The sequence below is a fragment of the Diadema antillarum genome, unplaced genomic scaffold (assembly GCF_040938485.1).
Source record: "Diadema antillarum isolate AM-2024a unplaced genomic scaffold, OU_Dant_1.0 seq00001189_RagTag, whole genome shotgun sequence".
Classification (NCBI taxonomy): domain Eukaryota; kingdom Metazoa; phylum Echinodermata; class Echinoidea; order Diadematoida; family Diadematidae; genus Diadema; species Diadema antillarum.
In genome coordinates, this window is record NW_027271987.1 from 1,096,819 (window position 1) to 1,113,155 (window position 16,337).

At 37.4% G+C, this 16,337-nt stretch overlaps 1 protein-coding gene across 1 annotated transcript in view; it reads right to left on the bottom strand.

The window, feature by feature from the left end:
* Nucleotides 1-16,337, bottom strand: part of LOC139744557 (F-box DNA helicase 1-like) — a 67,752-nt gene that overhangs the window by 29,329 nt on the left and 22,086 nt on the right. The window contains exons 11-13 of the mRNA XM_071654990.1: nucleotides 15,953-16,031; nucleotides 14,485-14,571; nucleotides 13,710-13,846 (exon numbers count right to left, since the gene is read on the bottom strand). Of these exons, the coding sequence (XP_071511091.1) occupies nucleotides 13,710-13,846; nucleotides 14,485-14,571; nucleotides 15,953-16,031 (303 nt within the window). The remainder of the gene's footprint in view (nucleotides 1-13,709; nucleotides 13,847-14,484; nucleotides 14,572-15,952; nucleotides 16,032-16,337) is intronic.

A 16,337-nucleotide genomic window follows, 5' to 3' on the forward strand; every position in this document is an offset into this window, starting at 1 on the left:
GCAAAGTATAATAAATGGGCTCTATGAGTTAAGTTACCAAATAATGCTTTTTAGTGTTGACAAATTCACTCTAATATAATTTATGGCAATTATATTTCAATCATTACTAATCCAAGGACATCTTCCATTCCTGTAACTTCGGCGATGTCATTTCTATTGATCATGTGTATCTCCACGTTATGATTGTAACTACGCATATTTATGCGTTCATTTGATATCTTTACTTGCGATAATGCGAATCTACACGTTCTGTATACATGTATTTAGACACAAGAGGGCGGTTATTTATTTATTTTTTTATGCACGAAAATAATCATCTATCGTGCGTACTATAGATCTTTCGCCATTTTTAAGAGACCATAAAAGCTCACATTATCCTAATGAATCATGTAAACATTTAAGACATCAAGCCAGATACAGATAGGTCCAGTAGGTCTATCATTCCCTGTTGACCTGGTTTATTTACATCGGTATATACATCTGAACACAAACGGGCTTTCTCGCGGTTATATAAGAGAAGCATATTATATACGCATTTATTCATTGTTTTTTGCTGTTGTAAAACGAATGTCTGCTTTTTGAAATAAATATGCAAGTATTCCATTACAAAAGGGATCTGCCACATTAATTTCTTTCTAACCCTAACCCTAACCCTAATCCTAACCCTAACCCTAGCCCTAACTCTAACCCTTTTCAACAGCAAAAAGTAAAGATAGATAATGCGTATGCTTTAGAGTGAATTTGTCAACACTATAATGCATTTTTGGTAACAATATAGGCCACATATACACCCTCCCCCCTCCCCCCCCCCCCCCCCCCCGCCTCGCCCAGGGACACTTCCCATTCCTGTTACTTCGGCGATGTCATTTCTATCGAGCATGTGTACTTACACGTTTGGTGGTTATTACGCATACAAATGCGTTCATTCGATAAGTTACTTGCAATAACGCGAATCTACACGTTCTATACGTATACATGTATTTAAACACAGGAGGGTGGTTTTTATGCCTCCGCCACGAAGTGGTGCCGGAGGCATTATGTTTTCGGGTTGTCCGTCCGTCCGTCCGTCCTTCCGTCCGTCCGTCCGTCCGTCCTTCCGTCCGTCCTTCCGTCCGTCCTTCCGTCCGTCCGTAATAAATTTTGTGGACAGGGTAACTATTAAAACCTTTTAAGGTATCCTAATGAAACTTGGCATGTATGTGTATTAGGGGGTGAAGTTGTGCCTATCAACTTTTGGGTGCACATGGTCAAGGTCAAAGGTCAAAAGGTCAAGGTCAAATACGTAAAATTTCACTATTTCCTCCATATCTATGCAATGCCTGAAGATATTTTCTTGAAACTTAGTGTATACATGTATTACCCAATTAAGATTCTCTGGTGAAAGTTTTGGGTCATGAGGTCAAAGGTCAAAGGTCAAAAGGTCAAGTTAAAATATTAAAACTTAGCTTTTTTTCTCCGTACCTTGGAAATTGTTCAAGGTATCTTCATGGCACATAGTATATAAACATGTACTGACTGGCAGTTATTATCTAGAGAATCTAGGGTTCATAGGGTCAAAGGTCAGGGGTCAAAGGTTAAGTGCAACACTTCAAATTGTTACTATTTCCCTCATATTTATGTAATGCCAGAATTTTTTTTTTTTTTTTTTTGCACTTGGTGTATGCATGTATAACCTAGATTATCTGGAAAGTTTCTTTTTCTCTTTTTTTTTTTTTTTTTGGGGGGGGGGTTTGCCTCAAAGGTCAAAAGGTCAAAGATCAAGGGAAAGTGCTGAACTAACTTTTTCCTCCATATCTCAGAAGTGGCTCAAGTTATCTTGAAACTTACTACATATTTATGCATGTTCTGCCTGACAGTGATTATCCTATGAATTTTAGGGTCAAAGGCCAAAAGAAAATGGTAACAGTGTACTTTTCAATACAGAAATTACACTTTTTCTCCATACCTTGAAAATTACAGTATTCATACACTTATGAATGGGTCAAAGTCAAGTTAAAGTCCTTGAATCCCCAAATACATGCTCTCCTATTCATCTAATTAAACCTAGGTAAAGGAAGGTGAACATTCAACACATTTGTGACAAACATGTAATTTCAATATTTTACCAATATTGTGAAAATGTAATTATGCATTGTCCACATGTACTATAGACCTATTAGGAGAATCGTGCATTATGGCGGAGGCATAGCAGTCGCCTTAGCGACATTTCTAGTTTTTTTCTGATGCACAAATATCGTGCGTACTAAGGACTTTCACGATTTTTTAGAGACTATAAAAGCTCACATTATCCTAAAAAATCATGCAAGCATCAAGACATCAAACCAGATACAGATCCAGTATAGGTCTATCTATCCCTGTTGACGAGGTTTATTTACATTGGTATATTCATTCGAACACAAACAGACTTTCTAGCAGTTATGAAGCATACGCATCTATTCATTATCTTTTGCTGTTTTAAAACGAATATCTGCCTGTATTATGCAAGTATTCCATTACAAAAGGGATTTGCTACATTAATATCTTTCTAACCCAAACCCTAGCCCTAACCCTAATCCTTTATACAACAGCAAAGTATAATAAATGGGCTCTATGAGCTAAGTTACCAAATAATGCTTTTTAGTGTTGACAAATTCACTCTAATATAATTTATGGCAATTATATTTCAATCATTACTAATCCAAGGACATCTTCCATTCCTGTAACTTCGGCGATGTCATTTCTATTGATCATGTGTATCTCCACGTTATGATTGTAACTACGCATATTTATGCGTTCATTTGATACCTTTACTTGCAATAATGCGAATCTACACGTTCTGTACATGTATTTAGACACAAGAGGGCGGTTATTGATTTATTTATTTTTTTGATGCACAAAAATAATCATCTGTCGTGCGTACTATAGATCTTTCGCCATTTTGTAGAGTCTATAAAAGCTCACATCCTAATGAATCATGTAAGCATTTGAGACATCAAGCCAGATACAGAAAGGTCCAGTAGGTCTATCATTCCCTGCAGAGAAGGTTTATATACATCGGTATACATCCGAACACAAACGGGCTTTCTAGCGGTTATATAAGAGAAGCATAATATACGCATTTATTCATTGTCTTTTGCTATTGTAAACCGAATGTCTGCCTTTTGAAATGAATATGCAAGTATTCCATTACAAAAGGGATCTGCCACATTAATTTTCTTCTGAACCCTAACCCTAGCCCTAACCCTAACCCTTTTCAACACCAAATGATAATACAGTAAATGCGTATGCTTTAGAGTGAATTTGTCAACACTACAAGTATAAAGCATTTTTGGTAACTATATAGGCCACATACACCCTCCCCCACCCCCCCCCCCCCCCCCCCCGACTCGACCAGGGACACTTCCTATTCCTGTTACTTCGGCGATGTCATTTCTATTGAGCATGTGTATCTACACGTTTGGTGGTTATTACGCATAAATATTTAATAGTGCGTTCATTCGCAAGCCAGACAAAGATAGGTCCAGTATAGGTCTATCATTCCCTGTTAGGTTTATTTACATCGGTATATTCATCCGAACACAAACAGGCTATCTAGCGGCTATAAGATACAGTAAGAGAAGTACAGCTGTATATGCATTAATTCATTATCTGATGCTGCTATAAACCGAATGTGCGCCTTTTAAAATGTATATACAAGAGTATTCTATTACGGGTTCTGCCCAGCATGCAGTTTCCAGTTCATAGTGGTACAAAAACAGATGTCATAAATTAAGTATTGCCACATTAATTTCTTTCAGTGGCCTATTCTGAGAATCAATCTTAACACAATCATATTTCGCTCAGCAAAAATCATTCCAGAAGTAGGTTATTGAGGGACCAAAATGCTCTTGTTCGTATTAGGCGGGGGGGGGGGGGGGGGGGGGGGTGTTTGTGGCCTATGAATTCAGTTACCAAAAATGCTTTATATTGTTGGCAAATTCACTCTGATAGATGGGAATTATATTTCAATCATTTATTACTGAACAAGGAAAACTTCCCATTCCTTTTACTACTGCGATGTCATTTCTATTGAGCATGTCTACCCACACGTTTTGGTGGTTATTACGCATACAAAATAAAATGCGTTCATTCGATACCTTAACTTGCAATAATGCGAATCTACGCGTTCTACGTATACATGTATTTAGACACAAGAGGGCGGTTATTTATTTATTTATTTATTTTTTTGCACAAATAATAATGTATCGTGCTAACTATAGTCTTCAAGATATTTTAGAGACTATAGAAAAAGTTCACATTATCCTAATGAATCATTAAACATTTAAGACGTCAAGCCAGGTACAGGAAGGTCTACTAGGTCTATTATTCACTGCTGACCAGGTTTATTCACATTGGTACATGTATATTTATCAGAACACAAACATGGCTTTCTAGTGGTTATAAGAGATATCATAATTATTCAATATCTTTTGCTGCTGTAAACCGTATGTCCGCCTTTTGAAATGTATATTCCATTACGAAAGGATTCTGCCCCGGCAGTTTCTATTGAAAGTGGTAGAAAAACATGTTATCAAGAGATTATTGCCTCATTAATGTCTCTCAGTGGCCTATTCTGAGCATCAATCTCGACACAATATTATTTCGCTCAGCAAAAATTATTCCAGAGGTAGCTTATTTAGGGACTGGAATGTTCTTGTCTGTGTCAAGGGAGGGAGGGAGTTGTTGCGGCCTTTGTGTTATAAGTTAGCAAATAATGCGTTATATTGTTGACAAATTCACTCTAATAGATGGCAATAATCTTTCAATCACATTAACTACTGAATTAGGAATACTTCCCATTTCTGTACTACTGCGATGTTATTTCTGTCGAGTATGTTAATTCACACGTTTTGGTGGTTAATAAGCATATTGGTTCATTCGATACCTTTACTGGAAATAATGCGAATGTACGCGTTTTGCGTATATTTAAACAGAAGATGGCGCTTATTCGATGCGCAGATAATCAATTAGGTGTACTACAGATCTTTCATGATTATGTAGGGAGTATAAAGGGTCACATTAATGTTTACAAGATTATTAGGACTATGTGAGCCTTTAAAATGCTTCAAAATCTCCCGCTACAGAACGATGGCGAGCTGCTGTTTTTTTTTTCCTTCTATACAGTGCGTACATTGTATAAGAGCCATTTTCATTGGTATAAGTTTTATATTAAGGTTAGCAACTAATGCTTTATAGTGTTTACAAATTTACTCTAATAGCTGGCAATTATCCTTCACTCATTTATTACTGAATCAGAGACCCTTCCCATCCCTATTACTATAACTGCGATGTCAGTTCTATTGAGCATATGTATCTACACGTTTTGGTGTTTATCACGCATATATACGCGTTCATTCGATACCTTTGATGGTTACAATGCGAATGTATGCGTTTTACGTACGTTCTAACAAAAGTGGGTGGTTCTTCGACGAACAAAATAACCTATAAAACGTGCAAATAATAGAACTTTCATGATTGTCTTAATAGTAATATTTGCCTAAATAATCGTAACGGATTTCATGAACACTTTAGACATCAAGCCAGACGTCACGTAGGCCCAGTAGGTGTTTCACACTCAGTTGAGCATATTTATTCACATTTTGTCCATTCAAACTCTGTGGTGGTTACAACGGAAATATATTCATTTTTTATTACCTTTTCTGGTTATGATGCGAATATACGGGCTTCACCTACATAATCTATATTAAACACAAGTGGCCGTTTATTCAATGTAGACGTTTTTTTTTTTTAATTTAACGTCATACGATAGATTTTTTCACGATCGTTTATAACGAGGGAAAAAACATATAGGCCGATAGAATCATAATGGAACTTAGGAACTTCGAAGTCACGCAAGGCACAGATAGACCGAGTCCGTCTTGCACTATGAAGCATGTTTGTTCATGTTTATGCACACTTTGTGTTGGTTGTAATCCAAATATACGCATTAATTCACGTCGTTTTGATGATTACAGCGAGAATGCATGCGTCTGAAATGCATAAGAACCAATACAAGATTCGTAGGTGATATCCAACGTTATGTTTAGACCAATCTAAAATAATTGTCAACATAATAACAAACACTACCATCCATGATTGATTTTTCACGTCGCTACCCTGCTTTGGACTTTCCAGGTATCCTTAGATATATAATTATCAGTATACCTGGGGATGGACTCGTCAAACCATCATTGTTGGTACTAATGTGACGTAGATATACACAGCGCGATTAAATGAAATGCCTAAAATATATATGTACACGAGGTACATTATCTTATTATCACTTTATGTTGACTTATATGTTTCAGTTTAAATGTGGACACCTTCATCCAAATGAAAAAAAAAAGTATTTGAATATGATCTTACATGTACGTACAATCTGATTGTAATCTATGTTATGAAAGAAGTGTTATGCATAATTATCATAATAACAGAGAAAATTAATTAAAGTGCACATTCTATATTATATGATCGTACTGAAAATATTCACCCTGTAACCATATTATCATACATTTTACATGATATCATAGGTACACTGTGTAATAATTACGAATACATGTATCTATCATGTTACACCGATAATGATTTCTAAATTACTCTTAATCATATCATGGAAGCTGGAAATATGCAGATGTCAGTTGAATCAGTACTGTCAAAAGAAACCAGTTAAATGGAAGAAGTGACAGATAAGCATTGAACCAAAATCATTCATAACGCAGTCATAATTATGCCTCACTCACTTTGTCAAAACGTCGGGAAGAACCTCAATCAACATTAAGCACTTCAAATTCTGTCATTCAGAAGTTGTGCATAACTTTATGAACAGTTTAAAGAAAAATACTTGGTATCCCGGATTACGTAGTCTCCGTTTTATAAAGGGCTAGTTGTAACATATACCTTTAAAGGTACGTATAAAATGCAATATAGTCATGACCATAATTTCATGTTCACCTGTCTGCTGATAATAAACGCTTAGTTGCAATAAGCATATCTAACAACGCAAAGGATTACATGGAACTTAATAATAAACGCGTACGGCAGGCTGTCATACGAGATGTATACATGGATACTTTAGCCATAATTCTTTTAAATAAAATTTCATAGAGCAATTGAAATATCAAAAAAGCTGAAACAATACGAAAAGTATTCAGTGATACAAGTGGTATATTATCAACGCCTTTTCAGCTGCATGAGGATTCATAGCCTTTCTAATTGTTCTTGAATTTCTAATGTATAGGCTAAGCAAAATGTGGAAAGGTTACAAATTCGAAAAGGAATTACTTGACTAGGGGCAAAACAATCGAAACACATAATAGAAACTAATATTCACTATCTATTTCATCTCAGAAAAGGTAGGACTCTGACAGGAAACAGATTATAGATTGTGGTCATCAGAAATACGTAAGTTGCTTATCGCACATTTCCAGCTATGAGGAGAAAAATAATACATCACCACTATCAGAATGGACAGTTGGTTTTCTTATAAACATGACCACTTAGACATACTAAGTGTGTATACATTAACAGACATTCACCAGGAGAAAATATGCAATAAAATACAGTCTGTCAAAAGATAAAAAATAAAAAAACCACAGAAAGACACCGTTGCAAGGTAATTGGGTTTTCTGAACCAGGACGGGAACTTTCCTGGACACAGGGTTTGAGAACATGTGAATAGTAATAATGATAATACGTTCTGTACTAAACCCAATCGAATTCTCCAATGAAAGTTGTAAAACTACTGCACCCATGTCCCTGTTTTCATGACATCATTTACACGAAATAGCTTTGAACAAAAATTGTCGACAATTGCAAGTATTTGTATGAGATTGGGTGTGTATGCTCTATTGGTTTCCGTTGTTCACAGACCCGCTGGCCGGAACGTTCCCCCTCTGTTTTTAAAAGTCCGTAAAAAACAAGCGTGGAATTCTTGTTGTTGCGCATGCCAGTGTAGCAGACGTTTGTGCCAGTGTCAGTAAGTATGTCGAGTGAGGGTCTCGAATGTGGACACCAAAGCCTGGAAGATAACTGAAAGAGAAACGGTGAGAATATGAACGGGTTTTTTTTCTAATAACGCATAGTAATGACGAAAATAAACTGCCACTTTGGGCTCGCTGCACGAGTACTCGACTCTGAGATCAACCCGATTTTGATAAACCTAACCTGACCAAGCAAAATAAGTGAAAAATTAATCACACTTGAAAGAAAGGTCATGGACTTTTAATTTCTCTATAATATTTGGAAATTTTGATTTGTATTCTGCAAATGAGTGAGACTCAGTAAGCTAATGACGACATAAATCTACTTTTTTTTTGTTATTAAAGTGAATTGAATCGGAAACATTTCAAGTCTTTTAGACGTACATGAATAATTGCAAAATGTACATAAGATAAGCTACAGTGAACCGAGATATAAAAATGTATTACAATAATGGTTTATGTCTACATTTCTATTGACAGCTGAATAATATTTAAACGAACATTACGTTAAAAACAATTCAATTTCGTTGTAGTCATATCAAACGGTTGAATGTAAAGAAGGTATAAATTCCTATTCATAAAATTAACAGCACTACAAAAGTTTTGCATTTCTTTATATAGCTGATTTTAGAGAGCTTAACATAATTAGAACAAGAAAAAACAAAACAATATAACAAAGACATCCATGCTTAACTTTATTTGAAATAGATTTGAATAGATAATTACAGAGTACTACGTTTTACACTAACAAATCATCAGTTGCTGGAATGGGCGCAACCCAAATGAAACAGCGTTGTCATATCAAGGCGGAAAAAATATCAGAATATACGAAATTTGCAATTTCAAATATCTACATGACACTAAAAAAATAAGTATTCCAAGTAACACAAACACAAATTCAGTAAAGTATAGAATTCAAAACCAACGGAAAATTATTATTTGAATAATAAATTTCGAACAGTAAAAACAATGTAAAAAAAAACAACTTACGTGTATAAGTACATAACGGGTACAAGTTCGGCCGTAACAGGAACAGTGACAGCAACTGCTCATGGCATCACAAATTAATAGCAAAACAAAAACCAAACCAAACAAAAATAAAACAAGATTTTATAAAATAATCTGACGAACGAAAAAAACAAACAAAATGCCACAAGCGTCAAGAGTTGACAGAGGCGCCAATTTAATGCTTGCCCCGGCGTAAAACATTTGAACGTGCACTCCTGGATAGCTGTTGCCCCGGCGTCAGAATTTCGAAGGCGTTCGCTTTCAGCGCTTTCTCCGGGTATTGTTTTTTCGCTTTCAGTTCGTTATTCCGAGTGTTCGTTACTTCAAAGGTTCTCCGAATGCTCGTTGTTTCTAAGGTTCGCTTATTCCGGCTATTCATTAGTCGGAAAATAAGGGAAGGTTTGTTAATCTAGAATAACGAAACTCCAACGAAACGACTAACGAAACGACAATCGACCTTCGGAATAACAAACGCCACATACTAAAATTGTGTTTGAATGAAGCAAGCTTTCCCATTTTCGACCTAAGGAATATAACTATCGGTATTCGCAATTTGCGTGTTTCGGAATAACGAACCCTCGGAAATATAAACCTTTCGAAACTAACATCATCCGGAAACAGAGATCAATGAGATAATTTAAAAAAAAGAATGACTGATCGCATAATTATCGTAACACGATAGTTATCGTAACACGATAAAAATCAGATAAACGTCAACACCATTTGTTGAAAAAAGTAAACGAGATAAATTTCACCTCAACGTGTTCAAAACAAAAATACAACGAATTTCACCGCCATGTTATGTTAATAAACTAGGAAGTTATAGCTAAGTGATAAATCATTTAACTTGGCTAATATTTTTTACGACCAGCCTTATTTATTTTTTTTTTCACTGTTGACTTTTTTTTTTAGTCGGGAAGATGTTCATCATCGTGGTAGAAACTGAAGGAAATAAAGCTGATCTGCTGTCTCACGAAGTGAGGTAAACACGAAAAAATAAATACTACTTTGCCAGACAAAGGCGAGACGAAGGCGTAAAACGTTTGAACGTGTCATGCACTCCTGGATAGCTGTTGCCTCGGCATCAAAAGTCAAGGCGTTCGCTTTCAGCGCTTTCTCCGGGTACTGTTTTTCCGCTTTCAGTTCGTTATTCCGAATGTTCGTTATTTCAAAGGTTCGCTTATTCCGGATATTCATTAGTCGGAAAATTAGGGAAGGTTTGTTAATGTAGAATATCGAAACTCCAACGAAACGACTAACGAAACGACAATCGACCTTCGGAATAACAAACGCCACAAACTAAAATTGTGTTCGAATGAAGCAAGCCTTTTCCATTTTCGAACGAATGAATATAAATAATGGTATTCGCAATTTGTGTGTTTCGGAATAACGAACCCTCGGAATAATAAACCTTTCGAAACTAACATCACCCGGAAACAGAGATTAACGAGATTATTAAAAAAAAAATGATTAATCGCATCATTGTCGTAACACGACAAAAATCAGATAAACGTCAACACCATTTGTTAAAAAGAAAACGAGATATATTTCAACTCAACGCGTTCAAAGCAAAAATACAACGAATTCGAACGTCATATTAGGTTAATAAACTAAGAAGTAAGTTATAGCCAAGAGATAAATCATTTCACATGGATAACATTTCACGACCAGCCTTTTTTTTTTCATTGTTGACTTTTTTTTTAGTCGGGAAGGTGTCCATCATCGTGTAGAAACTGAAGGAATTAAAGCTGATCTCCTGTCTCACGAAGCGAGGTAAAAAAAAAAAAAAAAAAATGAATAGTACTTTGCCAGCCGACGGCTATCTATAGCAGACTTCGCGGCCGAAACGTCGTATTAATTTTGTCGCGTTTACCTCGCTTCGTGAGACAGAAGATCAGCTTTATTTCCTTCAAACTTTTTTTTTTGTATGAAAAGGAGGTGCCGCAATTTAGTTTCAATGTTTGAGAAATAATGTATCAGCGGAAAAATAAGCAAAGAAAATGGGATTCTATCGTGATAGCGTCCGATTTTCTGTGCTCATTTACCACTGATAAAATATATCAATTTCTGGGCAGTTTCCTTCTGTTTGCGTTTTAGAAAAAAAAAATACAGATGTGTAACGATTTACTGACGGACATAATAAAACAGTTCTGACACCTCATTTTCATAACTTTGAGAATCATTAATGAAGGATAAATTCGGTAGATCGTTTGGAACAGCAATATAAAGGGCTAATTAACGAGTGCAAAACGTCTTTAAATCGAGATAGACCAACAACGAATCAACAGGTCATTAAAATGAAAGTCCCGACTATCTGTATTACCAGACACTTATTTTCTGTTGCCGTGAATTCCGTCCTCAGAGGCTGAAAAGCGAGCGAAAAGAAAAGGCACCAATTATTCACAAAGATCTTAACATTACGAGTGTAAAGAACTAAGTGAATCACTCTCTTCTGTTCCGCTGCAAAATATACAAATACATCGTATTGTGTTTCAATGCGACATTTTGCGCGGCGCAAAATCGCATTGCAGCTACGCGCGATACTTTCACTTAGGCGCCGTAGATGGCGCTAGACACTTTGACCGGCGGAGCTCCGTCGGTCGATGCGTTCGCGTTGAAACGTGTTTGTGAACGCGTTACCGATGCGCGGTTCTACGCGTAGTAAGTTTAACGCGATCAGCACTGTACCATCCAAGTTTGGTCACAAACGGACAAAGGGATCAAAAGTAATGAGCCATAATCGAAACGCGCCATAAAAACTTAACATTGGGCCCTAAAAATTTGTTGACCCCTTTGTGACCTTTGACCTTGTGATGACCTTTAATTCCCCAAGGGACATCTACCGTCCACGTTTGGTCACAAACGGACATAGGGATCAAAAGTTATGAGCCACAATCAAAACGCGCCCTAAAACATAACATTGGGCCCTAAAAGTTTGTTGACCCCTGTCTGTGACCTTTGACCTTGTGACGACCTTCACCTCCCCAAGGGACATGTTCATCCAAGTTTGGTCACAAACGGACAAAGGGATCAAAAGTTATGAGCCATAAATGAAATGCACCCTAAAAACTTAACATTGGGCCCTAAAAGTTCGTTGACCCCTGTCTGTAACCTTTGACCTTGTGGTTACCTTCAACTTTCCAAGAGACATCTACCATCACCCAAGTTTGATTGCCATTGTAGCAACATGTGCTGAGTTATGTGTGATAAGAGTCTTGCAAGTAAACTTTAACATATGACCTCAAATGACCTTTGACCTTATCATGTGACCTCTTACGGCACCATAACATAAAGGTACCCCCAGTGCATCCATCACCCAAGTTTGATTGCTATTGTAGCAACATGTGTCGAGTTACGAGTGATAAGAGAGTCTTGCATGTAAACTTTAATGTATGACCTCAAATGACCTTTGACCTTATCATGTGACCTCCAACGGCAACATAACATGAAGGTGCCCCCAGTGCATCTATGACCCAAGTTAGGTTGTAATCCAAGCAACTTATGTGAAGTTATTTGTCAAAAGAGAGTCTTGCAGGTAAACTTTAACATAGAAAAGAGGGTCTTGCACATACCCTTTAATATATGACCTCAAATGACCTTTGACCTCATCACATGACCTCTGACAACACCATAACATGAAGATACCCCTAGTGCTTCTATCACCCAAGTGTGGCTGCCATTGCTGTAACAGTTGCCAAGTTATGCATCATAAGAGAGTCTTGCAGGTAAACTTTAACATTTGTGACGGACGACGGACGACGGACGGACGACGGACGGACGACGGACGACGGACGGACGACGGACGGACGACGGACGACGGACGGACGACGGACGGACGACGGACGGACGCCATTTGGATCCCTTAGTCTCGCCTTCACCTCCGGTGGGCGAGACAAAAAGCAGGTGACGGCCCTGAAAAGACATTTTCCAAGAGGGAAGAAATTCATGGAACTTTTTTTCCATCCTCGGCACTATTACAAAGTATTCCATGAAGCCCACGTTTGCCTTTCAGCAAAGTACTTTGTCCACATTGCTGCTCTCCACCCAGGAGTACAAATGGGTATCCAGTAGGATGAGAATGTTTATGTTAACTGATCAGTATGTGAGTGCCTGGAAAATGGCGACTGGCTGTGAATGCTCCCCAGGGAATGGAGAGTGAGCACTGTCAGTGCTGGTGGGAAGTAGTATAGTGTATCCAGAGACTGGGGTAATGATAGTATGCATGCACTTTGAGCACTCTTACAAAGTGGATTTGGTGCAGTATAAATTCACATCATTGTTATTAGATCATAAATCATGTGAAAATTTGAAGACAACTATATATTATCTAATGTTATTGTTATTGGCAGAAGACCAGATCACCACAGCAATACTGTGAAACCAGCAATTTTTTCACACATGAAACTTTCATGAATTTCGCGAAGGGCCAAGATTCGTGTAAGTAAGATGAACGCAAAAGGTTTTGTCTACACAATGCATTAAATGCCGGGGTGAGTGGTAATTCAGGAAAGTTTCATGCTGCAAAAAAAGGCTGTCAGCTCCAACTTGCAAAAGTTTCATGTGCAAATGTTTCTGGTTTAACATTATAGTGTAATGTCATCATCTTTGCAGGAAGACAATTTAACAAAAGCAAGATTGATGTCTTTGAAAAGAGACTATTCCACTTCTGCTTGGTGGCATGACAACGTTGGCAGTGACAGTCACCTCTGTGAGTCGGTAGATTCTGGTAGCCGTCACCTGTGCCATGGCGTTGGTGGCACCACGGAAGCTGTAGATTTGCTGGTGCGGGTCTCCCACCAGGATCTTGGCGCAGTTCTGGCGGAGGAGAATACTCTGCTGAGCTGTGGAAGGAAGCAACCAGACAGGGAAGGATCTAACCTAGTATATTACTGGTGCTGCAACACACAGGTATTGCACCACAGTGCAAAATGAACTCAAAAGAGTCAATAAATCTATCAACAATGTGTTCTTCAATCAGTATCTCACTGAAAAGCAAATCAGATATTGTGTCATTCTTTTGCTTTAAAGATTAGCAGCATGAGTGGTCTAATACATGTACATGTCTCAGAGGACATTGCAGGGGCTCGATTTATGGAATTGTCTGATGTTTCCTATTGGCCTGTAAGACTGTCTTTGAATGGATTGCATGGATACACTCTATCTAAACCATTTACATTTCATTTTCTAACAATCTTTTTTTTTCCATTATCATCTTTTCCATTCAATATCAGAGAAACTGACAATATGCAGAAAGATGCAGCTTAGACTTATCTTGCTGGTAACACTGTTTATCAGTGCCTGTACACTTCACAATAATGACTGACATAACATAATAAATCCTAAAAAGAGCATGACACCACTACATGATACATAAACAAAGACATGAGAATAAGAATCTCATTAACCCCATGTCAGGATGACCCATAAATTGAATTAGATAGACCAGAACACTGTACTAAAGTGGAACTGAACTTCTAACCTGGAGTAAGATCTTGGGCCTCATCGATGAGAAGACAATCATAGCCATCCAAGACTGGATGCTGCATCTCATACAGCTTCAGGTAAACTGCAAGTGAATCGATACATGCTTCTAAATACAGAATATGTGGAAGAGATACGGACAACAGAGTTGTTGTTTTGTTTTTAAATTAGCCTTTCTATTGACAAAATATATTCATTAGAAGATGAAAGCAGCTCACATTTCCTCTATCTAACTATTATCAGAGCAAGATCATGAAGTCTCACGTATTTCCATCTAAATTGTGAAAAAGCAGCATAAAAACATTTATGCAAGCTAAAAAGTTTTCATAGAAAGTAAGTATGATTTTCTGTTTGTTCATTTGTTTGTTTTTTCCATGCAAACTTTGTGTGTGGTATTGGAGAAAAAGTATGAATAAGTCACATTTCAACATTAACTTTTTTTTCTGGTGGCCTCTCTGTGCCACTAAAACCATTAAAGGACAAGTCCACTTTCATATACATAAGGATTGAGAGAATGCAGCAATATTAGGAGAACACATCAGTGAAAGTTTGAGAAAAATCCAACAATCCGTTCAAAAGTTATGAATTTTTTAAGTATCTGTGCAATCACTGCTGGATGAGAAGACTACTACAGTGTGTGATATCACATGCGTACAACGATATAAGGAAAATAAAAAGAGAATTTCACAAAACTTTACTATTTGAATAAAGTGCACATTTCTTCAACTTACTACTGACGTATGTTAAGGGTAATATTATTCCCCCTGCCTTCTGAAAGAGAGAAGTCGAGTGTTCTTTTGTTATGCGAGAAAAATGGAAATATGCTGAATTTTCTTTATTCTTTCTTTATATCGTTGTACTCATGTGACATCACAAGCTGTAGAAGTCTTTTCATCCAGCCGTGACTGAGCAGAAACTTCAAAAATTTATAACATTTTAAGGGTTTGTCCAATTTTGCTCAAACACTCACTGATGTGTTCTACTAATATTGCTGCATTCACTCAACCCACATGTCTATGAAGGTGAACTTGTCCTTTAAATCTGAAATTCTGGTGGCCCAAGGAAGAAATGTAGTGGCCTGATATGAAAAGAAACATATAACAATCCATTGTTTTTAAAGTGCTCAATTGGACCACCAAAAGATAGCCTTTTTTTTTTGAAATTTGGAGGTCTGACATCAATTTTTAGTGGCCCAAGGCCAGCAGATCACCACTAATGTTGAGTGCTGGATATGTACGGTATATCTACGAGTGTTGGATATGTACGGTACATCTAAGGTGCTGTTTCTTTGGCGATGAGTGTAGGGTGATAGCTGGTAGTCTTGTTCACAGACTACTTGGGGCAGTAACCAAACATAAGATTCCTTAACTGTCTGCATCTGTAAATTCTTACAAGCAAAAGGATACATCAATTGGTTTTATTTCAGGGCAACTAAAAGTACTCTTTCAAGGAAGCCTTTGACTCACTGTCATGGGTGATCCTGGTTTCAATATTCCGTAGGTCACAGAGGGCATGAAACACTTTCTCTGCTGCGTCGGCAATGATCTGATGGACAGAAGAGAGAAAGAGAGAGAAAGAGAGACTTTGCCGACTGAGTGGTATGCCACATATTAGGCTTACATCTGAAGAGGTGTTGCAAATATGTTGCTGCTCCACAGTGACCAATGTAAGAGACGTGTGATGTCAGAAGCGAGAGCCTGGGCGCATTTCACAATTTCACACGTAGAGGGCGTTGTATTTTTTACTGCTTACAGTCACATGTCGTTGGAGATGACTTCTTGTCGTGCATCCAGCTGTATTTCTCAATAGTTTCAACAAGCCCAATGTCGTTGAACCGCTCGCTCGCTCGCT